The 27,711-nt window shown below is 46.0% G+C and overlaps 1 protein-coding gene across 2 annotated transcripts in view; it reads right to left on the bottom strand.

Moving 5' to 3' along the window:
* Positions 1-13,645, bottom strand: part of FBRS (fibrosin) — a 710,625-nt gene extending 696,980 nt beyond the window's left edge. For both annotated transcript variants that reach the window (XM_069651625.1, XM_069651626.1), the window contains exon 1: positions 12,829-13,645. In XM_069651625.1, the coding sequence (XP_069507726.1) occupies positions 12,829-13,134 (306 nt within the window). In that variant the 5' untranslated portion in view covers positions 13,135-13,645. The remainder of the gene's footprint in view (positions 1-12,828) is intronic.
* Positions 13,646-27,711: the final 14,066 nt, after the last annotated feature.

Here is a 27,711-nt window from a genome sequence, read left to right as displayed (position 1 = left end):
TCATTACCAAAATTGAATCTAGACTGGGTCTGGAAGCAGAAACAAACACTTGGCAGGCGAGATTGTTCGACATTGCTCTGGACAAGGCATTAATGACGACAACCATGATGCAAATGTTCAATGATACAAGCATCAAAATGATTATAGAAACCACCATTCCAATTATCAAAACCCAAAATAGGACAATCTGAGAGACGACAACACAAGATCAAAGAATTGGAATAAGGCAATCACCAAACTCAGCAGGGACAGATATGAAAACAAAAAGAACCAAAAAGCTACGGGCAAAATAATAGAAGATAAACTCACTGGAATTCCAAAACCCTTAAAAGAAAAGGACACACAAATTAAAAGATAGCCAACAAACAGTTCCACCACCAGCCATGCCTCCTCAAGGGACGGAAACTTTTCCTATGTTAGACTGAGCTAAAGTCGATTCTAGCAATTTACAATCAAACCTGAGAAAGGAAAAAAAGAACGAACCAACTTACAGGCCAAAAGTCAAACATACATCCAAAGAGGATTGAGAGCATTTTAAAGAAATTTGACAATACCAACGCAAAAGGAGCCCATCAAAAATCTATAAAAAGACAAAGATGCTCACTCCTAAACCCAAACAAAATGAAAAACCAAAACTCGCTGATTATGGGACTCAACAAAGCTTGCCATTATCTGAAGAAACTACAGGCCAAGAAATTCTAATGAATCTCTCAACATATATGGACACAGAGGTAATAAATAACATGCGAAAAAAATGACATCCAATGAAGTAGACGATTCCCTCATCATAGTCGAATATGTAGAAGGGCATACCACAAACACCAAAAGGAGAGAGTTATCCTGTGAAACTAACACAGATAATGAATTTGCGAATAACATCACAGACTACAGTTACATTTCAGATCCATCAATGCAAGATTATTCGTTTCATTTAGATGAAAGACACAAGGGTGACCATTCAACAAACACAACAGAACCACTAACAGAACGACTTAAGATGCCCATATTCCAAAATCCCCAAACCAAGGAACACAATAATAAAATAAAGCTGAAACAGATAAACAACGAACAATGGCTTATTATGAACCGAACAAACACCCTTTGAGTAATGAATGTCGCCCCACAGCTAAATATTAAATCGGATGACAGACTAGTCGATTTTTTCCACGAACGTAAAACAGAAAGTCTGGATTTATTTAACACCTCATCTACGCTTGAAAAGGTGATGGACACAAAAAAAAAATGTTCATCAATTTGGGATTCAAATTGCACTCGACTAGAAGAAAAGGACGAACAAGACTCCTACATCCAACAAAATGGAAATATTGCAACTAAGATGGACAAAGCTATGACTCAAGATCATAGCCAGGATCAACACAACGAAGAAGCCTTTAACGACACAAGTAATCAGATACAGAAATAATTCTATGCTACTAAGTAGAACATTGTCACAAACGTATCATCCCATTCGCAGAGAAGATGATATCAATGTGCATAGCAAGAAATACATCGAGAAGCTCGTCAGTAACAACTAAACGTACCGCTAGAGTCAAGATTTAGCCTCTGCTCTTGGAATTCCAGAGGATCAGGTGCTCTAGTAAATGAAGAAAATAAGGCTTTGAAGCAACATAATATCATTTGTCTCCAGGAGACTTGGCTCCATCAATGCTGCACTTGCGATGGATGTAAAACCTGCATAAATCCAGCCACAGGGATTGTTTCTTTTGCTATGATTAAAAAATAAAATAAAAGGAGAGTAGACAACGTCAACAGCATGTACCTTAGAACGCTGGACTACCGTACCAAAAAAACTGCAAAGTTTACAGAACACAGCAGCAAGACTACTCCTCAACTTTGCACATCACAAGAGCACTAACATTCCTACAGTGGGTACCAGTCAAAAGAGGTTTGCTTCAAAACATTCTGCATAGCCCACAGAGCAATCCATGGTCAAGGAGCAGAATTCCTGCAAGAAATAATCTCTATAGACCGAAAAGACCCCTGGAATCAAGAAATTACTTTCCTTGAACACAAACAACGAAATATAGCGGATCAGTCTTCTCAGCCATCTCAACAAAACTCTAACTCATTTCGCATCGTGGAAGTACTTTTGAAGTACTGTTGCCTGGCGGCGGGTGCTGCTGGAGCTCTATCTGGAAGCGGTCACTGGCTGTGCATTTGCCTTACTACTCTGTCTTCCAATATCCGGAGCAGTCAGGAAGTCTTTATTGGATGCACAAACTGCCTGGACTGCCTCAATGGAAAGGATGGTGACTGTTTTCCTGTCTAAGCTCCTGTCTAAGCTCCTGTCTAAGCTCGACTGCACATTTGAACGCACGAGTGGTGTGCAACGTTGTGCACGTTGTGTTTGGGGGACCTACTCGTTCTATACGTTGTGTCACATTGTGTCTGCGTGAAGGTGCACAGCGCCTTGGATGCACAAGACACGCCTCCTTACCTCTTAACCTTGAGTGTTGAAATTAATTAACACAGTACATACTGACACATTGTATTTCCTCTCTTGAAGGTGTGTCACAGAACGCCTCCCCGCCCTGTGCTGTGGCGACGCCCCATTTGCCTGAATAAATCACGCGCATCCAGCACACCCGCGTGCGCACCATGGAAGTACTTTTGAAGTACTGTTGACTGTTCGCGGGGGTGCTGGGTGCACTCAAGGGCTTTAATGGTGACTATTATTTGTTCTCAGCCTTGGGAGAGGCTGGTATCCCACCTCTCTCGTTGAGAATTTACTTGCTTATTTTCCGATTTAAAATAGAAAGGTGGCTACTTTTGGACTACAGGTTAGATTCCCTCTCAGATTGAACAACTCAGCATCGCAAATTAAGGCTCGGTCCGGAATACCTTATGTATTTCCGTGACGTTGCCTAATTGAGTACATACTTAACTCTGGCGCCGCCGTTGAGGCCATGCGTTAAACTATAGCAGGTGTATGGAAAACTGTATAATGAAGAGTGTACTACACATTGCTTTGTTGTAGCAATTGTTCTGATATTTGAGACATCTACCCACTTTACAAACAAACTTTACTAACACGGAACTATCCTTGAAGGAGAAGTGGGTATCCTATGGTCTAGTCTCAATGGTTTACTCCCTACGCAGTGGCCGCCCCCCTAGCAAATTCGTGGCCAAAAACTAAAATCCTAAAAACTCAAAAACTGTCACCTCAAATCTTTCTCCAATTGTTGAGATTGTAAACATGGAGCTAATTCAGGGAGAGCAAAGCACTGCACCCGCCTGGAACTCTGCTATGGCAAATGATACAATCTGCCACGAAGTAGCCTTCGCATATGCACGTTCTCAGGCGGAATTAGCAATGTCAGCCCTGCCCAAACAGATACCTGCTCCTACAAGGGGGGGGGGGAGATTTGGCACGCCCGTCCTCTTCACGGAAGAGTTTTCCGGGTATGAGAATGGATGAGCCATCTTCTTTGGGTGAGGGCATCACTGATCCATTGAATACTTCACCCTCCGAGAACTCAATTCTTGCCCCGGCAGTTCTTGCTGCCCTTGAAAAACGTGTTCGTCTGTCGGATGGACCTTCAACCTCGGTCACTCTGCCTAGCTGCAAAAGAGCAGATGTACACTTGCACTGCAAGGAAAGTGTGATGTCAGACATCTCCAACATCTCAAGCTCGACGACTCATACTAATCTCCCTGCAACGACGGATCTGCTTTAAGTGATGCCTTCCTCGGACAAAATAGATCCAATGTCCCCGGTTGTAGGTGTTGCCTCTTCTACTACTAAGCCCTCTGTCCCCCCATTGGGCTTCGATCTGTTGGATCCCTAAGAAGACTTGCAGTCCTTAGAGGCCTCATACCCTGTTCTACCACATATCCTGAACCTACTTGACAAAGGCCACGATTATACCCACTATGAACTTAGGGACTGCAAGTCCTCTCTGAATCAAATTCTATTTAAACTGAAGGTTTCATTTTCGTTGACTCTATCCGCCTTGAAGGGGTAACTCCCTTGACTGGAGGCAGTGTACCTGCATCCATCGATAATCCAGTAAAAGGTGATCTAGTGAGCCCAGCTACTCAAACTGAACCAAGGGAACAGGTGTCTTCTCCAGCTAAGCCACCTCCAACCAAACACTTACTCATTTGCGCAATCCTTTGCCCAAACGGTTGCTGCTCCCTTGATCCCGTCCGACCATCACATTTTCACTCACGCCCAACTATGTCAAATAGTCAATAAAAACACAGAAAAGATTGACCAAATACTCTTTGTTCAAAAGAGTCCTACTGATTATCCAATTGAGTGTGAAGAGGTCCTAGAGGACTCGGAGGTAGATCAAATATTCCACCCAGACAGTCCGTCAGCTCTTACCAACCTTTTTTTGGAGCCCAAGAGCAATCCAATTGCTCCGGATGGCAAAGGAAAAGAGAAGAATGAAAACTCGGCCAGTGCTGGGCCATTCTTCACCTCCCGCAAAGAAAAACGCCTTTTCCTTAGAGCTCTAAAAAGGAAGGCCGACAGACAACCATCTCTTACTGCGGCAAAACCACCTACTCCAAAAATTAATTAAAAAAACAAAAATGAAAATACAAAAACATTAAAATTCTGATTCTACCCAAATGGGCCGTTCGGAACAGGATGACATCCAGTCTCCAGAAATTGAACAAGGCCCCTCCCCACATGTCCCCCTCACTGAATCTAAAAAAGTTCGCCAGCTCCCCACTCAAAGTATCGGTACGGTCCCGTCATCCACAAATCACAAAGGAAAGAGCATTTTGGGGAAACCGCAAAGAAACAACAGGGCCTAGCTCTGGTGGACTCCCTGCGTCACACGGTAAAACACCAACTGCTGCTCAAACTCAGCTATCTGCTTTCTTTAAGCCCATTGCTATCAAAGCTGTACAAGCAGGGAAAGCAAATTCCTTCCAATCATGAAGACTCACAAATATTAAAGCCGCAGTCCATCGAATCAACAGGTAGTCCGCAACCTAATTCACCTCTGGGAAGGGATACAGACCTTGACCAACCCGACCATGTAAACATGCGGAATGCTTCTGAACTGGCAGGGCCTGCAGTTGAGAAGCTCTGCCCCCCCTCGAGCCCCCCCCCCTCCCCAAGAACCTCCAGGTTCTGCAAAACCACCCCCCCACGGCCCCGTCCCCCAAGAACCTCCAGGTTCTGCAAAGTCCAAACACAAAGCCAGCACACTGTTGCCCACCATATTTGGATGGGAGTCCGATCCGGACATTTACAGTAAGAAACGTTTAAATCGTTCAGCTGAAGGCTTTTAGACAAATTCCAGCACTCAGGACGCTCCATTCGGATGACTCTTCCCCAAACACACAACTACCGGATGGTATGCAAAATGCAAACCACAATCATCTCCGACTTAATATGGCAACATAGGCGCGAATTGCAAATGATTGGGCTCCTGCCGACACCATTCGAAATTCTTGATGAGGCAATTGCGTTTAATGAAACAACACACAGCCAACCTGCCCAAACATTACCAACTGTAGCCGCTCCAAAGGATCAGGGTGGGATTCAACTGGAAGTAATTAGTCAGTTGGTCTCTCTTTCAAATGCCAGCAAGGATTGGTCCTGGTTGACCTCCCTAGCTTCCACATTGAACCCCGCCATGGATAACATCCCCACTTAACAAGCCACACAAGATTTCCATCATTTCATGGAATTCATGTCGCTTTAAAAACCTTGATTCATGGTTCAATAAGAGGTATGATGCCATAAACTGTGATATACTACTTTGCCAAGAAACCATGGCAATGCAAGTCACCACACTACCTGGCTTTCTTGTCCATCAATTACCAGCCGAGTGTGGTCAAAGTGGCCGTCCGCATGGCGGAATCACCATCTGTATAAACACAAAACTGCATTCAATTACCCATGAAGTTTATGAATACCACTGTATCTAGCTGCTGTTATATCATTCCAACCTTCTTCCTTGGAGTACTTTTTATGTGTATCCTTATATCACAATCCCATCCGTGTAAGTGCATTTGACCTTTTAGACACACTATTAGACAAAGTACTCACCAAATACGCGGCATGTCGAATAATTGGTGGGGACTTTAACGCCGAATGTTGGAAGCAACCTACCACTAACATGGATAATGAGATTCCCTTTTCTTCACAAGGTAGGGGCTGCATGTGGAATCAACATTTAGCATCTTGGGATTTAATATTTCTCCCACTTCAAAATCCAGGTCTAGAGTACACCTGGAAGAGAGGACCAATTAGATCTTGCATAGATCATTTTGCTATTTCACTGAACCTTCAAGACTCTTGTAACCACATAACAATCGACCCGGTATATGGCGATCACATGATAATTTTGCTGACTATAAACACAAACGCTGCTGTTATCACAATCCTAATCAGAGATTTCTGGAAGGTGATCGCCCACAGCTCTCAATTAGATGGAACAATCGCCTATGCGATAGAATCAACGTTCGCCTAGATAATTGGCTTGATGTGCTTCAGGACAGTTCTGGAAAGTATCAATCAATCATCATAAACCCAGCCAAATATATGCAGATAACGCATACCATGACTGCGATCCAAAACGAAACAACCAAAGTACCAAAACTCCATCGAGTGGCTGTCCTGAACTCCTTTTAGCAAAACGTACTAAAAATGCTGAAGTACGCAAACTTAAAAGAAAAAGCCTTTGTACACCAGATAATTAAGATAAGCAGAAAAGAACGATTTGTAACACATATCGTGATAAATGTAAAAACATCAAACGACATACATACAAATCCGATAATCAAGATAATAAACTCCCTTTGTCGCAATGACCGGCGATCAACATGGGCAATTCTGAGGTCAGATGCAAGCAAATTACCCATGAATCAGACATCCACGATTTCTGCAGCAACATGGGCCAACTTTTATGAGAACAGATTTGCGCCTTCATCCCGTTTCTCTCCCATCAATGAAATTGACCCAACTCCTACACAGTTGCCACTAATCCCGTGGTCACTCAAGATATTGAGTGTGCAATGAATGCACTTAACTATTCAAAGGCAGCTGGTCCAGACGGCATTCCTCTGTGTCTTGAAACGCCATCCACTACTTTGGGCTAAACTACTGAAACTTCAATTTGATAACGTGTTAACATCCTTAGTTATTCCTCCATCATGGTTGGGTTCAATTATTGTACCAAATACAAAAAGGGGGAAAGGAATAATCCCGCAATTTACAGGCCTATCGCACTGGTAGATTAGTCAGCCAAAGTTTTTGCTATCTTACTTTTACGGGATCTCCAAGCATTTCTGAAAACCAACAATATTCGGTCCTGTTTTCGGATTGGTTTTAGATCACGGAGGAGAACCTTCCTTAACGCAACACTCATGGCACATTTACTCGCCAAAACAAAGACTCCTGACACAGGGGCATTATACATGGCCTCAGTGGATCTAACAGCTGCCTGTGACTGCGTAGTGCGGTGCCTTCTTCTGGCAAAAATGCGGGCAATGGGTATTCCTGGGCATCATATATACCTAATTGCCAAACTGCACACCAATACAGTGTACTTCATTAGAGTTAACCAAACTGGAGCTACCACGGGGCCAATTCCGACTGCACTAGGAGTAAAACAGGGTTGCAACCTGGCTGCTACCCTGTTCAATTTATATCTCTGCAGTATCAACGAAATTTGGTTACAACAAATCAGTTATCCAGCTCAATTAGGCCATCTCAAAATCCAGTGGCTCGCATTCGCTGATGACAGTCATCTTTGACCGAACACTGTCAGGGTTGCAAACTAAGCTATCCCTGTTTGCCGAATACTGCTTAACTCACAACTTGCAGTTCAATGCAGGGAAATCCAATATCTTCTTGTTCAAGAACTTAAACTAACGCTCCTGTCCACGGCTCTGGACCATTCCTTCGATTTACATCCCACAGATATCCACGATTCGATACTTGGGTTATTTGATATCAGACTCAAACGCAATTTCATTTTGGAAGAACATATTGAATCAAAAATTCTCTCAACACAAATGCGCATGGTATTAGTCAAATATTTCAAGTTTTCTTTGATTCCACCATTTGAATTTTATATCCTTAAAGTCGAGGCGATATTACTGTATGCCCTTGACATGTGCTTGGCAAACATAGATCACTTCCTTGATCAATTGCAAGGTCGCATTTGGAAGGGTGTGTTGCAGCTGGCTAACTCGCTTCCGAACACGGTATTAAGACAGGAATTAGGATTGACATCATTGTCAGCCCGCTATAACTGGCGTCAACTCACAAACCTTGCAAAAATGTTATTTCCCCTCCAAAATTCTCTATATGAAGATCTGGGGATGATGATTAATGACCTCAATCCCTCCCTCCATTAAAAAAAAAAAAATCTACAGGAAAATGGAAGCTCTCTTAGGAGGAGATGGCATTAACTCCTGCTGATCTTGAATATCGCCAAGCACATGTCAATCCGCCTATTTGTGCACGATTGGTGTAAAACATTAAATGCCTTGGACAAATTCAAGTCCTACAAAGAAGCTGCCAAATTTGCTACAGCTCGCATTCCACACAAGCTATATCTACAGCAATGTCCTTGCCCCATAGCCAGGGACATGTACTTAAGGTTCACTGCTAACCTTAGAGAAAACAATAAATTGGATAAAGTCCACTGAAGTTTTGTCCGGAGACATCTGCAGATTCTGTAAAGTGATCAACTTGCACGAATCACTAAAGCATCTGACCATTTATTGTACCTATTTTGAAGTGCAACGTAAAGAAATATCTGAATTCTAATATGCAAGTGATTCTGCTGAATCAAGAGAATGGCGCTGGTTGGTATCTATGTGGGGCTCGACAACCAAAGCCATCTTACGGCTCACGCGCTTTATATCCATAATGAATGTGGATTAAGAAAAACATAATGCCTACTATGTAAGTAATTGTGTGTCCAACTCAAATGGAATTGCTTGAGAAGCCGCGTCCCTGCTGATATATGGACAAACACAATCTGCTGTACTCATGTCAAAATGTTCAGCGAAGTAGCTAATGTCAAATTGATACTGTGAAAGTGAAAATTGACAATGCGATCACATGTATGGGGTTGTACTATGTAAACAAAAAAGTGGAAGAATGGGGAGAAGGTACCATGTGACAATCACTATTTTTGTTTGAGAATGCATTTTAGGTGCTTTTGATTTTTTGTATTTTACAATCACTAATATTTTTTAAAACATGTTAGAAAATTGTCTGTGGAAAAGCATAAAAATATGAATGAAATCTGTAATGAAAAAGAAAGTTGTAAAAGTTTGGTAATCAAACTACAAACAACGGTTTGAATAAAAAAAATTTTTTTTAAAAAAAAAACTCATTTCACAAGGAAATACGCAAAATAGAAGAACATCTAACCTTCAGGAAATCACTCAAAACCTGGCTCTTTGATTTGCCAACCTAAAAGCCAAACCACGGTCTAAGAAAACATGCAACCTCAATACAAAAGAAATGCACCAGGAATGATGGGGTCGATTTTGCCTCCTGGATCAAGTCAGCCAAACTGGACAGGGTCAGAGAATCAAAACTTAGTATCACTAACTACCGCTGCATCTCAGTCTAAACCAGTGGTGTTCAAACTGGGGGCACCGAAAGATGGCTGGGGGGCCCAGACTCTTTAAAAAAGGGATTAAGATTACTGTTAATACTACAAAAGGATTAAGGTGACTAGATAGAAAGAGCCTGGGACCATTAGGGTCGCCAACCCACAAGTGAAAGGGGCCAAGAAGAAACATTTTTACTCAAGCGGAGGCTCAGCATGAAAATGTTTGAATACCACTGGTCTAAACTAAACAAACAATCTACATGCACATCTCCAAGAACTCAATAAGCTCAAATTCCAACCCTACACCAGAACATCCACCAACCCATACCACCTAGAAGCAAACCCAACACAACAGTGACAGTTCTTTCCAAACAGACCACTACCAGAACAGCAAAAGCACTCTGGTGCACCTCCCACTAACCATCCTCTTCTTTTCAGACCCGCCAGTGCACTTGGCGACCATAAAAATGGAAGTGGTACGCAGTATAAATCACATTGGTATAACATACACAGAGCACACAATTTCTGATGAGCCACAGACATACACGCACTATGGACAGAAAAACTTCAGCCGGACGGCAGCAATCGTTTAGGGAGGTGGCGTGTGAATAGTTAGCACAAATATAAAGACCCATAATACAGGGAAGGCATCATGGCATTAGCCTCTGTTCGAAGCACAGGTATGCCCAGAAACACATCGATGTATACCAAAAGGTGTGTTAAGCAGCCTGAGAACAGTAACCACAAAGCCACTAGACCGGGGGTAATAAAATAAAATAAATATATATAACATTTGTAAGCTACTTGCCAGGCATTATAAGCCACTTGCCCCCTCATTTCTCTACAAGCACACAGTAAACCATTTCTTACTCACCAAGAGTCAATTGTCACTAGCAAATGGCTAGTGGAGAGTGCAAATTTCAAGCACAAGACCCATCAGGTATTATGTCTAACAGTAAGATCTGCTAGAGGCGGCTCAATGGAATTGTGTGAAGAAACAAAAAGAAAAAAATGATGGTGCTGTAAAGCCTTGCCCTTCAAGGACAAAAGGATGCTCTGTTAATACATAGCTCATTGTATAAAATCCCATGACCCCTAGCCCCCACCAATGCCCCCCCCGCTCCACCCCCCCCGAGGGCAGTCACAAATTTACGACAGGGTTACTATGTCAGCCTCTCTCTACTTGTGCACAGATATATAGAAATAAATATGGTCCTTTGCAGACTATGGATGCTTACTGGATTACTTGGTGATGTATTTGGGTTTCTACAAACCTAAGACCAAAAATATATCCTGGAACATGCATTGATATTTCTTAAACGAGATTTTGAGAAGCGACATCACATGATAATGGCAAAGCCTTAATGACCCAGAATGAAAGAGGAAAACTCTCTCATTGGTGATTGTGACATGGTCATTAAGCTGTTCCCGTCAAGTGGGAATGCCACCCCCACCCTCCCCTCAGCCTGGGGTGGGAGGTTTATCAGGATAGGATCTAGTCCTACCCCAGAGTGGAAAGGTGGCAGTTGAGAGGGCCCCAGGCCCAGTACGCATGTGCGAGGTACCACTGCCAATCATTCCATTACTTGTCCTGCATAAAGATGGCCAGTTTCGTTTAGAACTACTGGTTCCAGCCTGTAAACAAACAGAACAACAAAACAGCCTGAGACTGAAAGACTCAAGAACCACCACACTCCCAAACCGTCAAGAGAATTAAGTGAAGCTGCAAGGTGCTACAACAGGAGAAAACTGAAGGGTGATAAGAACAGATGCTGCAAGCTCCCAACCGCTCCATAATTTAAGGAAATGTACCTGTTATGGAGACACAGAACCGCTCACCAGGCAAACCACTAGGACAGCGAGCCCACTGCACAAATTGGAATGGAAACTCTCGAACTCTGGGCTGCCATTGCCAGGCAGACCCGGAAACAAGAACGGTGTGGATATTAGATACCCCTTTTATGTCTTTTGAATATTCAAACTCCTCCCTGGCAGGTAGAGTAGGAGGAAAGTGGCCTACAGAACCAGCAATTAATGACAGCCATTGGAGGATAAAAAAAAAAGACACAAAGTTGTGGCTTTTTAGGGTGAGGTCAGGGGAGAAGGAGCCAGAGCAAGAGACCATGGGGAGGAAGGATGGTGAAGAGGAGCATGGTGACTGATTATTCAGACAGCGAACAAGATGAGGTATTGGTTGGTGAAAGTGGTACTAGGAGTTGAATAAGAGGAGTGTGTATGAGTCGAGCGGCAGGGGAGAGCTTGGAGTCAACGATAAGTTGTCAGGAAGAGTAAGTGATTGACTAAGTGGGTGTAATAGACGTGTGAGGAAAGTAGTGGTGTGGAGAGGAGAGCAATAGGTTGGTGAGGGCTGAGTAGTAGGTTGAGGAGAGATTAGTGGTGAGATGAAGAGTAAAGTGGTAGGGAGTACGATTGGCAGGACAGAGGAGGTAGAGTCAGGGAGAAAGATGAGAGACGGTCTGTGGAATAGGAGGGAGAAGAGAGACAGAGAGGAACAAAAGATTGATGGAGAAGAGTGTGGCACTTGAGTGTTTGAAAGGCATAAACCTTGAATCACATAATTGGGGAATTTTGGAGTAAGGAACCCCTAGATTGTTGCCAGAGGAAGTCTAGACAGATAAAGACGTTTTCATGTAGACCAACACCAAAAGGCTGAGGGTGTTTAGATAGTAGGACTTACCAATCTCTACTACCATCCTGGGGTATGAAGGGATTGCCCATTCCAATACCAGAGAGAGAGAGGGGGTCAGCCCTTAGAGTCATTTACTACAAAATTGAAATAAAAAAACCCTTCAACTGTCTCTCGCAGTAGTGGTATTCTCGCGGTCATCTGTGACACGATCACAGGCATGCAGGATAGTATCTCTTACTAGACAAAAGTGCATGATCACTTGAATGAGGGAAGATTTTGCGTCATGCTCAATTTAAAAAATCTGTGTACAAGTGTTTACTAGATACACCCGCTTTCATCATTTATTTTGTTAAACAATTTACCAAAACATTTGCCTGCTTTAACATAACCTCAGCTCTACACACCTGTCAAATTTCTGATAGGCCACCCTTATGCATGAAGGCATTTCAAGTTACCAATAACAAGAAACTATCCTATTCTCATTCGTCTGTATATCACTGTTAGGGATAGGGCGATTTCCCTTGAGTATTGCCACTTTTCTGACAAATGGTCGAGGTGAGCCATAAAGCTCTGGCCACGCCCACATATACAGTTTACCTTCAATTAACACCTCACCTGAAGCGCCTCAAGACTGCTGAAGCTGCAGATCGCAAACCCGTCTATGATGAGCTCCTCCTCCTCTTCTTCTTCCTCCTCCTCCTCCTCCTCGCTCGGGGGTTCAGGTGGGGGTCCAGCAGGAGGGCGGCGGCGAGGTGGTCGCCGGTGTCTACGGTGCGGCCCCCGCCCCTCCCCCTCAGAACCTGAGGAGGGAGGGGTCAGTGGGGTGCTCCTGGGGGGACGACGGCGGTCCCGCGCTGAGCGTGAGCGGCGCGAGCGTGGCGGGGGAGGGGCCACACGCGCGCAGAGGGGCGGGGCCTCCATGGCATAAGCTCGTCACTCACCCTGCATTGCCTAAATCTTTAACATTTAAAGCGTCTTCTGGGGTGGCTCCACGCTTGCGTGGCGTCACAGTGAAACTCCAAAATGTCACCCCTGGCACAGCAACGTCGCGGGGCGAGCTTTCCGTTACATTCAGTTCACCTGACCCCACGCGTCTGCCATCACAACAGTCTGCCTCGTTTAGTCTCCAGTTCTCCTCCCTTTATTTACTACAGCTGTCCGGAGAGTGCTTGCTCCTTCTTTCTCCTACCCGCTTCAACGGCCTTCGACGTGGGTTCCCTGTGCAGCTTCCTCTCACATTGCTCAAAAACTGCGTGCCAATCTCTAACGCAGGGCAGCCTCCAGTCCTTTCTTAGGTGGGAAGAGTTCAGATCTTTTACTCGCTTCTCGCTGGCGGCTACCGGTCCCTTTCTTTTTCCGTCTCTATCCGCCGCCTTCTTTCTCCTCGGTCAGGAGCCGCCCGGTCTGTGCACGTCGTGCGTAACACCGTCAATGCGCAGGATGTGGATATCACGTGACATGTCGACCCACTTCTTGTCCGGGTAAACGTACACAAAGAATGTACGCATGCGCGAACCTTTTGGTTCACCTTTGTGTTTGCGTTTAGTGAAGGAACTATTGTCGTGACGACTCATTGAACAAGGAGCTAAAGTTTGTTTCAGCAAATTAGAGATGGGGAGAACTTTATTCCCCAATACAATTGTAATATAACTTCGTGTCTGAGCATGGTTAGGGCCTTTTTTGAAAAAAAGAACTGAAATTAATCACGGAAGAAGCAATATTCTCTATTTGCCATACAACTGATCTATGTTTTCAACGGAAAACTTCTTTAAAGGGACGTTATGGTTAATTTGCAATAATAAAAAACCATGAAATTCAATGAAAAACGCGGTTAAAGGGATGTTATGTTTACAAGTAAAACCAAAAAAAATCAGAAATTCGCCAATTATGGTAAGCTAAGCAGCTATAACTCGCGCCACCACTGTGCACTGCTAAAACTAACACCCATGACATCAAAGACAACATCACAAATGTCATTGGTGACATCACATGTCTGGCTCCCTCTTTTTTTTCTTTACTGACATATCTAGGCCAGGTGGTTTCTTCACTAGCAGTCAAGAACTAAAAATTCAAAGGGTACTATATTTGTAGACCTTACCCTTCTCATATATTCTTACACTACTTTCCTTAGGGTCTAGTCACATCATACAATACATAGACATCGGGGAAGAAGTAGGCTTAAAACAGCAATCATTTCTGTGCACGATGATAATCAGTTAGGTTATGAACACTTTATGGTAGTAATGCTGTTTTTTTTTGCTTACTTTACTTTCCCTGTATATGCTCATATTTGTATGCTTTGTTCTTACACTACTTTCTTTGGGGTCCAGTCACATCATATGATACATATGCATAGGGGAAGAAGCAGACTTGAAACACAGCAATCATTTCTGTGCATGAAAATCAATTAGGTTACAAACAATTTCTGGTAGTACTGCTGCTTTTTTGCTTACTTTACTTTCCCTGTATATGCTCATATTTGTATGCGGTGTGGTCTCTTTATGTTTTGTCTGTAGTAATACAATTATGTAGTAAGTGGGGCTTTATTAACTACTTATTACATGTTTCACAGTACGCAAAACTCTAATACGAAAGCATTTACCATTTTACTATCCAACATGGCCAGATGATGAATATCGCACCTCTATGGTGTATGCTGCATGCAATGCCTATGTTAGATGAGTAGGTTCCTATACTGGAAAGAACTCCATAATACAATGGTGTTTATAGCAGTACATTGCTTGAACTACGTAGCTCATGATATTTCTCCGAATGACCCCTGACAGTTTTTTTGCCAACATCATAATAAGAATCCTTTGTAGAGACTTAACATGAAAAGTAAATGCACATATGTCATGGGTGTTAGTCTTAGCAGTGCACAGTGGTGGGCTCCAGACCATTATCCTCCATCGCAGCCCCTGAAATGGGGGATAAAGGCCTAAAGCAGGAAACCAGGCCGCTAAAAAATAGATTTTTCTTCCTACTTCTTGCTGTATGAAGGAAAATCTTTTTTCAAGATAGCCACCATGGAAAGGGAAGGCGGGGCCCCGTACAGAGCCCCTCTTCCCTTTCCATGGCAGCCTGCAAAAGGCAAAGACAGAACCATATGACCACATTACCACAAGCACATTTTTTCCCCTTTCAAACCTATCGCACTTTCAAATAACTTTACCACATAGCCATTCTAAGGTGGACATGGCCACTTTAACCCCATTTTTCACCCCTCGCGGTCATGGCCAGTAGCCAGATTGTCCATGTCATGACCTTATATCATGACTCGGACAATCTGGCCACTGCCCATGGCCACAGGCTATACCTCAATCACCAAAAGTATAATCACAATTTTTGTACCTACATTATTACACTTGTCAAAAAATAAAACCCGGGCTCATTAATAAACACAGGCACATTTGCGAAACCATGCTTTACGGTCCTTGCCAATGCTCCTTACACGAGTTTGCTTGAAATCAGCCCATGTTTTATTCGTTGAAAAGTGTCAACATGTATGTACATACAATAGTCATATAATTTAGCCCCCACTTGACAAAATCCATTCAGACTTTACACAAACATTGAAGATTAGGTCTATAATCTTTCTGAAAACCTTTGTCCACATTTGTCAAACGGCAACAAAGTTATGAGCCATCTTAAAATGTTGAGAGCCCCCTCTAATTTAGCCCCCTCCTGACAAAATCCCACCAAAATTAAAAAAAAACATTTATATTTAGATCTTAAATCTTTTTGCAAACTTTTGTGTAGATTCATCAAATGGCACCACATTTATAAGCCTTTACAATATTGTGGGACCCCCCCCCCTCTAAATTTGTTCCTTCATGACAAAACAGCTCCACACTTTCCAAAACCATTCAGATCAAGTCTAAAATAGCATTCCAAAATTTCATGCACTTTCATTGAGTGGCACCAAAGTTATAATCCATCCAAGAACTGCTTTTCACCAACCCTGTAATGCAGAAATAGGCACAGATGTCCCCGAACATATGAAGTGTCCACGAACTTCCGGACTGTTCGCGGACTTTCGGGGTGAAAAACGCCTGTTGTTTTACTTCTTATAGCCATATCCCATCCCATCCTCATCACCCATCACCTCCCCAGAGATTGTTTAGTAAGTTTGACAAGTGTAATGTGTTTTTTTATATGTTTTCACTGCGGGTGGCATTTCCAAAAATCTGACGCACTTCATGCTTTTCACCATCCTATCGGGGGGGTGCATCCGATGTCCACGGACATCATGTCACCCTCTAGACCAATCGTACGCCTGTCCGTGGACCGAACAAGGAAATGGTTCCACGGAGCGGAGCCAGATATCACTAATCTTTTTACCCTACATTTTGCCTGTTTTAAAAGAAACTACTGAATGGATTTTCACCAAAGCCGCCACCGCTCCGACTGCAAATCTGGTGAAAATCCATCCAACGGTTTCGGCTGTAGACGTGCGCGAATTTTTTCCATTCAGTCTATGGAAGAAAAAAAATGTTGGGACCCCCCTATAACTTTGCCCCCGCTTGAGGAAACCTCCCCAAACTTGCCAAAAAAATTCAGAGTGGGCCATATACTTTCTTTGCAAAGTTTGGTGAGGATTCGTCCAGGGAGAGTGAAATTATAAGGCGCCCAGAAAGTCCTCTTCCTATGGGTTTAGCAACTTAATCATAACTACACGGCCGCTACCACAGGCCGTGTAATATAAGCCCGTGGCAGGAAAGGGCATAGTATTGTCGCAGCTGGTGTTGCTGGCAGGAACCTTTCACTCTCTATTGCTTGGCCCCGCCCCCCAATGCCATATAACTGCAGCAAGAAGACCCAGAGCTCTGTATACTCAGCAGAAGGCAACAGAAAAGATGGCAGCACTGTACCCACTCCTGAAGACCAAGTCCATGCCCCTCCGAACAAAGAGCAACGTTTACAAGGCGATCATCAGACCTACCCTGACCCTACCCCCCCAGCATGGATGACCTGCCGTGAACGACACCGGAAGAGTCTTCAGATAGTCCAGAACAAGGCACTGCAGATATCGTCTGGAGCTCCAATCTTAACAAGGGCAGTTGGCCTTCACAGAGAACTGGACATCGAGATGTTAGACAAACATCTAGCAAAGCTGAGTAAGAACTTCTGCCAAGGACTGGATCAGAACCCGAACCCTCTGATCAGAAGACTCACTGCCACCACTACAAATACCTTTGAACGCTACCCACGGTCTATCATGGCAAAGACCCTGTGAAACCAGCCCTACTGTGACAAGTCCACACAGACCAAGAAGAATCCTAAGCCACGACTTCCGGAAATGCTTTGACCTGGGCTACACCCCTTGTTAACTCCGACAATGCCCTCCCAGATGATTATGAGGGGTTCATACAGGCCCTTAAAACATGTTTGACCGTCCTGTGCAGCTCTATAGTGCCCAGGAACGTTTGTTAGACTTTCAACAGGGCTCCCTGATATGCTCACTTATGTGACCCGATTTAAACAATTGGCCAAGGAAGCCGATTGGTCCTCTGAGGCGAGTTTCACCCTGTTCAGGAGAGGACTGAATGATGAGATAAAGGATGAGCTGGCCAGAGTGGCTCGACCAAACTCATTCCAGGCATTAATGGACCTAGCCATGCAAATAGACTTCCGCATCCAGGAAAGGAAGGCTGAAAAGAAGAAGTCCAGGGGAAATTCATCCAAGATGTCCTGTGAAAGCACAGTCAGAACGGACACAAACCCAAGCTCAGTCACAGAACCAGAACCCATGCAGATTGGAGCCTTCCGTGGACCTATATCACCGCAAGAAAGATTGAGAAGGATCCATATGGGCATGTGTATGTATTGTGCTTAACGCCAGCTCCCGATCCTAGATGGAGCATAGCTTCGGGAGAGAGATGTTTGCTCCACATCAATTCCATTCTTGAACTCTCCTGGACAAAACAAACTGGTAATTCTCCAGGCATTTCTATCACCCTCCAAGAACAAGACCTATTCTATTTTGGCCCTGGTGGACTGCGGAGCTATGGGGATCTTCATTGATCAAGAGTGGGTTGCCAGTCACCAAATACCTTACGAGGCACTAAGTACCATGCAGCCGGTGGAGGCCATCGATGGAAGACCCCTCAGTTCAGGGCCCATAAGCCTGCAGACCAAGGAGATCCGGCTCTCAATAAATCATCATCAAGAGCTGATTAGATTCAATATCATTAAGTCAGCCCACTACCCCATGGTATTGGGTATGCCCTGGTTACAGAAATACAATCCGTATATCAATTGGACAGCAGGATCACTATTCCTAGGATCAGAGTTTTGTATGACTCACTGTCTATTCCTGGAATCTTCGTCAACACCCCCTAAGGAACCATCTAAAGACCAAGAAACACCACTCATGGTTTCCAATATCATACAAGTACCTGAGGCATACCAAGGTTACGCTGATGTGTTTTCGACTGCCATAGTCCAGGCCTTTCCCCCACACAGGCCTGAAGACTGTGCAATAGAAACAGAACCCTCAGCAGTGATTCCCTTCGGCAGGAATGTTCATCCTTTCTGAACCCGAGAAAAAGGCCCTCAAAGAATACCTGGATACCAACCTTGAAAATGGCACCATAAGACCTTTGAAATCTTCAGCAGGTGCTTCGTTATACTTTGTCCCCAAAAAGGATACCCAGGAACTCAGACCCTGCCTCGATTATCGTTGCCTAAATCAATGCACCCACAAAGACCGATACCCACTACCCTTGATTTCGGATATCCTGGAAGCCGTGAGAGGCGTGGTAATATTCACCAAGTTGGATCTCCGGGGTGCCTATCATTTGATCCGTATCCGGGAAGGAGACGAGTGGAAAACTGCCTTTAGAACACCCTTTGGCCATTACGAATACCTGGTCATGCCATTTGGACTAGCTAATGCCCTGGCAGTGTTCCAATGTTTTATGGATAGGGTGTTTTCTGACATGTTGTTTCTCTTCGTTATTGTTTATCTGGACGACATACTGATATTTTCCAAGGACCCTTTAAAGCATGAAGAACACGTAAAGGCAGTACTACAAAGACTCTGTGAACACCAATTCTTGGCCAAACCTGAAAAATGCTTGTTTCACGTTACTTCTGTTCACTACCTAGGATTCATCCTTAGTCCAGAGGGAATTGGAATGGATCCATCAAAGGTAAAATCCATTTTGGCGTGGCCAGCTCCCGCGTCCGTGAAACAAGTCCAATCCTTCCTAGGACTAGCCAATTTCTATCGGAAATTCATACCCACCTTTTCCGAGATTGTTCAACAGATCGTGGCTCTCTTAAAGAAGGACACCCCTTTTATCTGGTCAACACCACAAAACACTGCATTCCAGCGTTTGAAGGCCGAGTTTACACAAGCTCCTATTTTGGCCCAACCCGACACAAGCCAGCCATTTCTAGTGGAAACGGATGCCTCAAATTACGCTATAGGATCAGTATTAAAACAGAAATTAGAGGACACGCTGGAACACCCCATTGCTTATCTTTCACAAACACTAACTCCAAGTGAAACACACTATTCCATCCTGGAAAAAGAACTGTTAGCCATCCGCCAAGCATTCACTGAATGGCGACACCTACTCGTGGGAGCTAGACATCCTGTCCAAGTACGTACGGACCATCGGAACCTTCAGATTCTACAGTCATTGGAGTGTAGGAATAGTCGTAGGCGTGTTGGGCCTACTTTTATGCCCAGGTCCAGTTCCACATCACTCACATCCCTGGATCGCATAACCTGATTGCTGATGCTTTGTCTCGACGTCCTGACTATGTAACCACTGAAGATAAGGCATATCCTAAGATGTTTTCCCCCACGATCTTCGTAGCTCAAGCAGTCAACCTCCTGGAAGAAATCCGAGCGCAAACCCAATCCTCTGGATTGTGGAAGGACATCTCAAGAAAAAAACAGTGGAATTTAAAGGCCAAGCAAGGATATTTATTCAAGGACAATGCACTGCTCATTCCTACACAGAAGTTACAACAGAGAATAATAAACCTCTGTCATGACACACCTCACTCCGGGCATCGTGGCATCACCAATACCCTCCGTCTCATACAGAGACAGTTCTGGTGGCCTAGAATTGTCACATATAGACAGGGATGGCGGGTTTGGAACTGCTGGCGTTTTGGTCTGCCATAACGTTCCCATCACGTCCTTCATTCTTACCTGCACCGCTCTAGTTGTTGCACGTAACCGAAGTATATAGTTCACCACTTCCGGATTGTGAGCGCATTGCAATGTTTCCGGGTTCTCCTGCGGTGTTGCTGTCGCTCTCGTTTCGCTTCTGTGTTCTGCTCCCTCGCCTTCCTTGTACTTTCTGCTGTGTACCCCTTGTTCTCCTTCTTTCCACTTACCTTTCCCTTTCCCTTGCCCCTTCTGCTGCTCTCAGTTACTCATCTTCCTCAGCCTTTCCTCCCTCCTTACCTTCTTTCCTTTTCCCGTTCCCTGTTTACCCGAACCAGCCGGTCTTCATTATCGGCTCAGCTCCGCCCAATCTTTCCTTCCCGTCCAGCGTGTACCAGGACCCGGTCTGCTCTACAGATTGCCTTTGTCTAACCCCTTGCATCTAAGCTTCCGCTGTGTACAGAACTCTGCCTGTTTGCCGGACTGCCTCTGCCTTGCCCTTGGTGCTTACCTGTCCGCTAACACCTTCTTGCTTGTGGAACCATCTTTAGCGCCACCCATTCAGCGGCACCCCCATTCCCTGGAACCTCCATCCACACCAGCGCCAGCCACTCGAGTCGGAACCTCATTTCCTTGGATTGTGCCTCTTCGGGTTTTTTGTGCCTCCGGCTTTTTCCCCGTTCTTGGTGTCTCCGGAAGGGTTCCCCCCATTGCACCCTTTATTGGTGGCACGGTGGCATCCTTCCGGGAACGTCCATTTCTTCATTAAAAAAAAAGAGAGACCTTCAGACTCCAAGAAAGGGAAATCCAAGAAGAAGGTGGAAGGTGAGGAGTCGGGGGAGGGGGGTGAAACGGAATTGTCCAGTGAAGAAGAAGATATTACAGACTATCGTGATAGTTTGCAACGCCAAGAAATACCTGAGATGGCTACGCCCCAGCAAGTGCAGGAACTGGTAGCTGCTGCCCAAAGCCTGAACCTAGAAGTACAGAATCTCAAGGCCGCTAACACAACTGTACAACAGCGAATGACGGAAAGAGAACGGCCCTCTACAGACTTACCGCCACTTCCTTTGGTTTCGGGTAAGTTTGATGGCTCACCCAAAAGAGTGAAAGAATTCTTAGATGCCTGCAACCTCCACTTTTCGTTCCGTCCTCAAACCTTTGCTTCTGATCACGCCAAGGTGGGATTCATGATTACCCACATGACGGGTAATGCTCTGGCTTGGGCTACCCCTCTGGTCAATCAACCTGATCCTGTGTTGCAGGATTACAGCGCATTCAAGACCCTGCTACAGGAGACTTTCCTGCGCACAGAAAGCATGTTCCTTGCATCGGAAGACCTGTTGGACATCGGACAAGGAAATTCCGACTTGTTGACCTACATCACTACCTTCAAACAAATTGCTGCAGAAGCAGGTTGGCAGGAGCAGGCTCAATATGCCATCTTTCGGCAAGAATTACGAGAGGATCATAAAGATGAATTGGCACGGATCACTCGACCAGCCTCATTCGCCGATCTCATCACTGCAACCCTCCGGATCGACTTCAGGCTGTCGGAACGACGTGCCGAATAGAAAAAGACTAATTTCTATGGACCCTCCCCTATTGACACTCCTTCATTAGTTCCTTCGCCTCTTCCACGTCAAAGCAAAGAGGAACCTATGCAAATTGGGACTGCCAGAGCCCCACTCACCCCGGAGGAACGGAAGAGACAACGGGAAGGCTGCCTATGCATGTACTGTGGAGCGTCAACCCATTTGTTGCGTGACTGCCCAGAAGTTTCTCCAAGTAGGTCGTGAAACGATCGCCCTCGGTAAGTGTTATGACTCACTTCTGAGGGGCTATCCCAAGTTCTTATACTACACTCTCTGTGTCCTCTGCGAAGATCCCAGAAGATTCCCGCCTTATGGTCCTTACTGTAACATTAAGACTGGGGAACACTGAAGTAACCTCCCAGGCTACACTGGACTGCGGAGCAGCCGGCAACTTTATTGATACCCTATGGGCAGAACAAAAGCGTATTCCTCGAGTGGCTAAACCAGAAGACCAGAAAGTAGAAGGCATAGATGGAGAACCTCTAAGTTCTGGAATGATCACCCACGCTACAGAAGAACTCACTCTCTATGTACAACAACATTCGGAAAGGATCTTATTCAATATCATTCGTGCTGCCCACTTTCCCCTCATCTTGGGCAAAGGTTGGCTGCGAAAATACAATCCCTATATTGACTGGTCAAGAAATCTATTGAGCTTTCAGTCTGCTTTTTGTAAGGCAGAGTGTCTACCTGAACCAAGGTTCGAGACCGTCCAGACCTCATGTAGTGGCGAACCCGCAACCGTTCACTGTCTTCCGCATCATCTTCAGGAATTCACGGAAGAAGTGACAGAGAAGACTCCAATAGAGCTAGCTTCCTCCGCACAGACCTGAAGACTGCTGTATCGAACTCCCTCCTGGAGCTCTAGTGCCCTTCGGTCGGATGTTCCCTTTGACTCTGGAAGAAAGACAATACCTCAGAGAGTATCTGGACAGTAATTTGGCCAATGGATTGATCAGGCCCTCGAAATCACCTGCTGGGGCCTCCTTGTTTTTTATCCCTAAGAAGGATACACGAGAATTGAGACCTTGTATCGAGTACAGGGGATTGAATAAAGTAAATATTAAAGATCGTTACCGGGGCGTGGCTTGAGCAGCCATGGAGTAGGACGTGCTTCCCGTGGAGCTCCGGAGGATCCAACAGATGATCGGTACAAACTACCTTTAAAAGTGCGCCACTGGTTCCAGAATCGATCTCACACGCATGGGAATGGATGCTTCGCTCATTGTATAAAGATCGAGAAAAATCGTAAGCAGGAGTCTGGAGGAATTGCTCGACGAACAACGGCGGCTCGGTCCATTGTCACACAAGATGGCCGACAACAAAAGAAACAAAACCAGGGTACCCGAACAGGACGAATAGAGGCGGCGGCCACGGGGAAAGAACGACAATGGCGAGGTGAAGGTGGAATACAAAAGCCCCCTGTGGGCCGTAGGTCTTGAGTTGTGAAAGCTTGGGCGCTGACCCGGACGGCAGGGGCCCGAGGTGTGAAAATGCAGGCCGCCCCACGACCAGCACGAGAAGCGCTCGCTCGGCAATGAACAAGCAGCGGTGAGAGGAGGTGGAGGTTGCGTCGGCCTGGAGACCACCGCGACAGTCGGTAAAGAGCGGAAATTGCGGCTGGGGGACACTCGGTCACTGAATCGGGATAGGGAGACCCAACGGTGACCAGAAAATGGCGGCACGAGGGGCCGTGGGCACGAATAAGACCAAACAACCCACGATGGACATTTTTGCGAAAGCACAACTGTCTCCTGCGGCCACCTCAACAAAAGGCCCGATGGCACAAGCTGAGGGCGTGACAGCGGCTGATAATAGTCAGATTTTGGAGGCCATCACGGAGCTGAAGGAATCTTGGGGGGTTGCGATGATGGACCTACGCACTTCCCTGGAGGCTAAAATTGAAGCAGTGGGCATCGAAGTCTCCCTGCTGAGACAGGATGTCAGGGGACTGGCGGAACGCACAAGCAGCCTGGAGGGCGCAGTGAAATCTAATACAGACACCGGTGCCAACAATACAAAAGAGATCCATGTCCTCAAGCAACAGGTGGCCAACTTGGATTCTCGAGCAGAAGTAGCAGAAGGGAGAGCGAGGAGAAACAACATTCGTGTGGTGCCGGAAGGCGAGGAGGGCCAGGACCCGACTGATTATATCGAGAACTTACTCCTACAAGGAATCGGGGCCGGTATACTCTCGCAAGGATTTGTGGTCGAGCGTGCACATAGAGCCCTCATGCGGAAGCCGAGACCGGGGGCCCCTCCACGAGCGATAATTGCCAAAATACTGAACTATAAAAACTGGGAAAAAATATTGGAGTATTTTCGGAAAGGCGGTACAATCGAGGGGGCCTCGAGCACTATCACGGCATACCCGGATTACACTATGCTGGTCCAGAGGCAGCGGTACAGCTATGTAACCATCAAAAGGAGGCTGCGGGCGGCTGGGATAAAATATATGCTGCTGTACCCTGCAAAATTGAAGGTCGTGTATGAGGGCAAAATGCACTTTTTTGACACTCCGGAAGAAGCGACAACGTGATTGGATCTGCAGGGCTGCCCGGATCAAGACACGGAGGAGACACAAAATGGACGTGAAAAGGGACTCAGACACGGTATGCATTTTGCTATGGCGGCGAGCGAACATCCTAGGCGAAGGCTGAGAACGATGGGCCTGGCTGTAGGAGGCTGATATTCGATAACATATTGCGGATTGTGAGAGACTTGATGGACTTGAATATAATGGCGGTTACATATGTTTAAACTGTATAGCAATGTGTAGTTCTTTGATGTGCTATTCGAGCGGCAGGTCGGTAGCACCCTACCCCCCGAATTGTAGTTGTAGTTATAGTAGGTTGGCCACTAGGGCGGCCTCACCCTGCGGAGCTTCGAGTACAGGCAAAAGCCGGAAAGAGCTAGATGCGGGGGAGCCTGAGATCCAGGGATGGAGCTGGGCAACAGTTGGGGGGAGAGTATTGGGGAAGGGTTGGGAGGAGGGGGGAGAGGGAGTGGGAAGTTTGGTGTGTTTTTGGTTAATGGGGTTTTAGAAGGGGATGCGAGCCTATATAGATTGGAATGGAACTCAAGGTTACACTGCACCTGGGGGGGAGGGAATGCGATCATACCAGGCCATGGGGGACCTTAAAATACTTACATGGAACGTGCGGGGGCGTAATAGCTATTTAAAAAGGAACAAGGTTATGCTGTATCTGCGCAGGCAGAAAATAGATATTGCGTTGCAACAGGAAACCCACCTTACACGGGATAAGATGGACACGATTGCGGGAAAGTTGAAGGGGGTGTTGGTGGGCTCTTCGTACTCGGCCTACGCAAGAGGAGTACTTATATGGGTAGCGCCACACGTCCCGTTTCAGCGGTTGCAGGTGGTGGCTGAAACAGACGGGAGGATGGTTATGCTGAGGGGATTGGTAGAGAATAGGGAGATAAGTATTGTTAACATGTACGCCCCAAACCAGAACACGGCGGCGTACATTAGGACACTTAGTGCGAACCTGAGCGTGTGTGTGGGAAGCGCGGTGATCTGGGGAGGGGACTTCAACTGTGTATTGAACCCGAGGGTGGATAGATCGGACGGGAAATTGGATAGACCGGCCCCTGCAGCCAGTGCGCTACAGACGCTGCTTGATGACTTTGGGTTGGAAGATGCATGGAGAGTGTGGCACCCTGGGGATAGGCAGTATTAGAATTATTCTGCCCCACAGCAGTTATCAACAAGGCTGGACTATGTCTTCGCATCACCAGAAATGATAGCGGAGATTGCGCACATAGAGTACAGGGCCAGGGTCCTCTCGGACCACTCGCCCCTGATTCTTGCATGGCAATATTCCCCCCCGAGTGCGAGGATCCCGACATGGTGCCTACGAGCGGAGGCGTTGAGAGACCCCTTCTTTAGAGAAGATTTACGGGAGGAGATAGTAAACTATTTTGAAACCAATACTGGGAGTGTGGACTCGGCGGGGACGCTATGGGAGGCCTTTAAAGTTGTTATGAGGGGGCGGCCATGGCGAAATCCAAGGGCCTACAGGGTGGGGTTTCAACAGAACTGAGGGAGATGGAAGCAAAATTGGAAGAGGCCTTAAAAGCCGGCGACGATACAGCGAAGAAACTAGATTTGATACTTAAGCTGCAGCAAAAATGTGCGGATTGTTGGGAGAGGTTGTGCAACCTTAACTATAAAAGGTAGATAGAGACACAGCATGCGGGAGGTGACAAACCGGGGAGACTTTTGGCATGGTTATATAAGAGCGAGACCCCCAGAGCCACAATCAGAACTATAGAGAGGGAAGATGGTAGCGTAGAGGACACCCAGGAGGGGGTTAATCAAGCGTTTGTGGATTACTATAAAGTGCTATACGGGCAAGACGGGGAAAGTAGCCGGGCAATGATAGAAGAAACACTTGAGGATATGGGGTTGCCCAAGATAAGTGAGGAGGAAAGAGAGGAATTGGACTCCCCGATTACCTTGGAAGAACTGGGGAGGTGGTGAGGCAGTTGCCTACTGGTAAGACCCCGGGGACAGACGGGCTCCCAAGCAAATTTTACAAGATATATATAGAAGAGGTCCTCCCCCCGCTGCTAGAGATGATAAATGAGGCGTTCGAGACGGGCCGCCTGCCGGAGTCACTGAGAGAGGCTGTTATAGTACCTCTCCCTAAACCAAATAAACCAGGGCGCAGCTGTGGTTCCTTCAGACCTGTGTCAATGTTGAACTAAGACGGCAAGATATTAACTGCGGTCTTGGCGAATAGACTGAAAAAGGTCATTGGTAAGTTAATACATCCGGATCAAACGGGCTATGTCCCCCATAGAAACATCACCAACAATCATAGGCGACTTCAGAGGATCATTGAGTTTGGCAGCGGAAGTGAGGAGGAAATGGCAATCGTGTCCCTGGATGCGATCAAGGCCTTCGACTCTGTCAAGTGGCCGTGGCTTCTGGCAGGCCTGAAACACTATGGGTTAGGGCCTGGCTATGTAAGGTGGGCGGAGATTTTGTATAATGAACCGCTGGCTAGAGTAAAGACGGGATCTGTGATATCAGAGAGGTGGCAGCTTAGTAGGGGTACTAGACAAGGATGCCCGTGGTCCCCTATGCTCTACATTTTGGCCCTGGAGCCTCTCGCGATCTATTTGAGGCAGCAATATGACACCATAGGCATCGAGGTGAACGGGGAGCGGCATTTGGTCTCCCTATATGCGGACGACATGTTGCTGTATGTGCGGTACCCGGAGGAGAACCTCCAGTACATTTTGGAAGTGCTTGGGAGATACGCTGTGCTATCAGGCATAGCGGTGAACCCCCAGAAGTCTAGTCTGTTCCCGTTGGGGAGTATACAGGGGTTCCAGCGGAGAGGCTACCGGTCTTACAGGTACCGTGGGCAGTTAGTACTTTTCGGTACCTGGGGATAGATATATATCACACCGTGGGGGAGGAGCATGGGTGTAATACAGAGGTGGCAATCCAAAAAATTGGGAAATGCATGCGGTTTTGGGCGAAGCTGCCTTTGGCAATGATGGGGTGGGGGGCGATGCTAAAGATGGTGGTCCTGCCAAGGCTCCTTCGGAAATATTCCGTATCTGATTCCTAAAGGGTTTTTTGCCAAACTGAATAGCATATGTAGGGACTTTCTGTGGCATGGCACGCGAAACAGAGTGGCGTTATGGAAGCTCCAGAACTTCCATGACAAAGGGGGTATAAAGCTGCCCAATTACGAGGCGTACTATGTGGCGAGCCAGTTGCAATATGTTGCCAAATGG

The sequence above is a fragment of the Ambystoma mexicanum genome, chromosome 3p, assembly GCF_040938575.1.
Source record: "Ambystoma mexicanum isolate Mex_15411 chromosome 3p, UKY_AmexF1_1, whole genome shotgun sequence".
Lineage (NCBI taxonomy): Eukaryota > Metazoa > Chordata > Amphibia > Caudata > Ambystomatidae > Ambystoma > Ambystoma mexicanum.
This window is presented reverse-complemented; position numbering and strand designations above follow the sequence as displayed.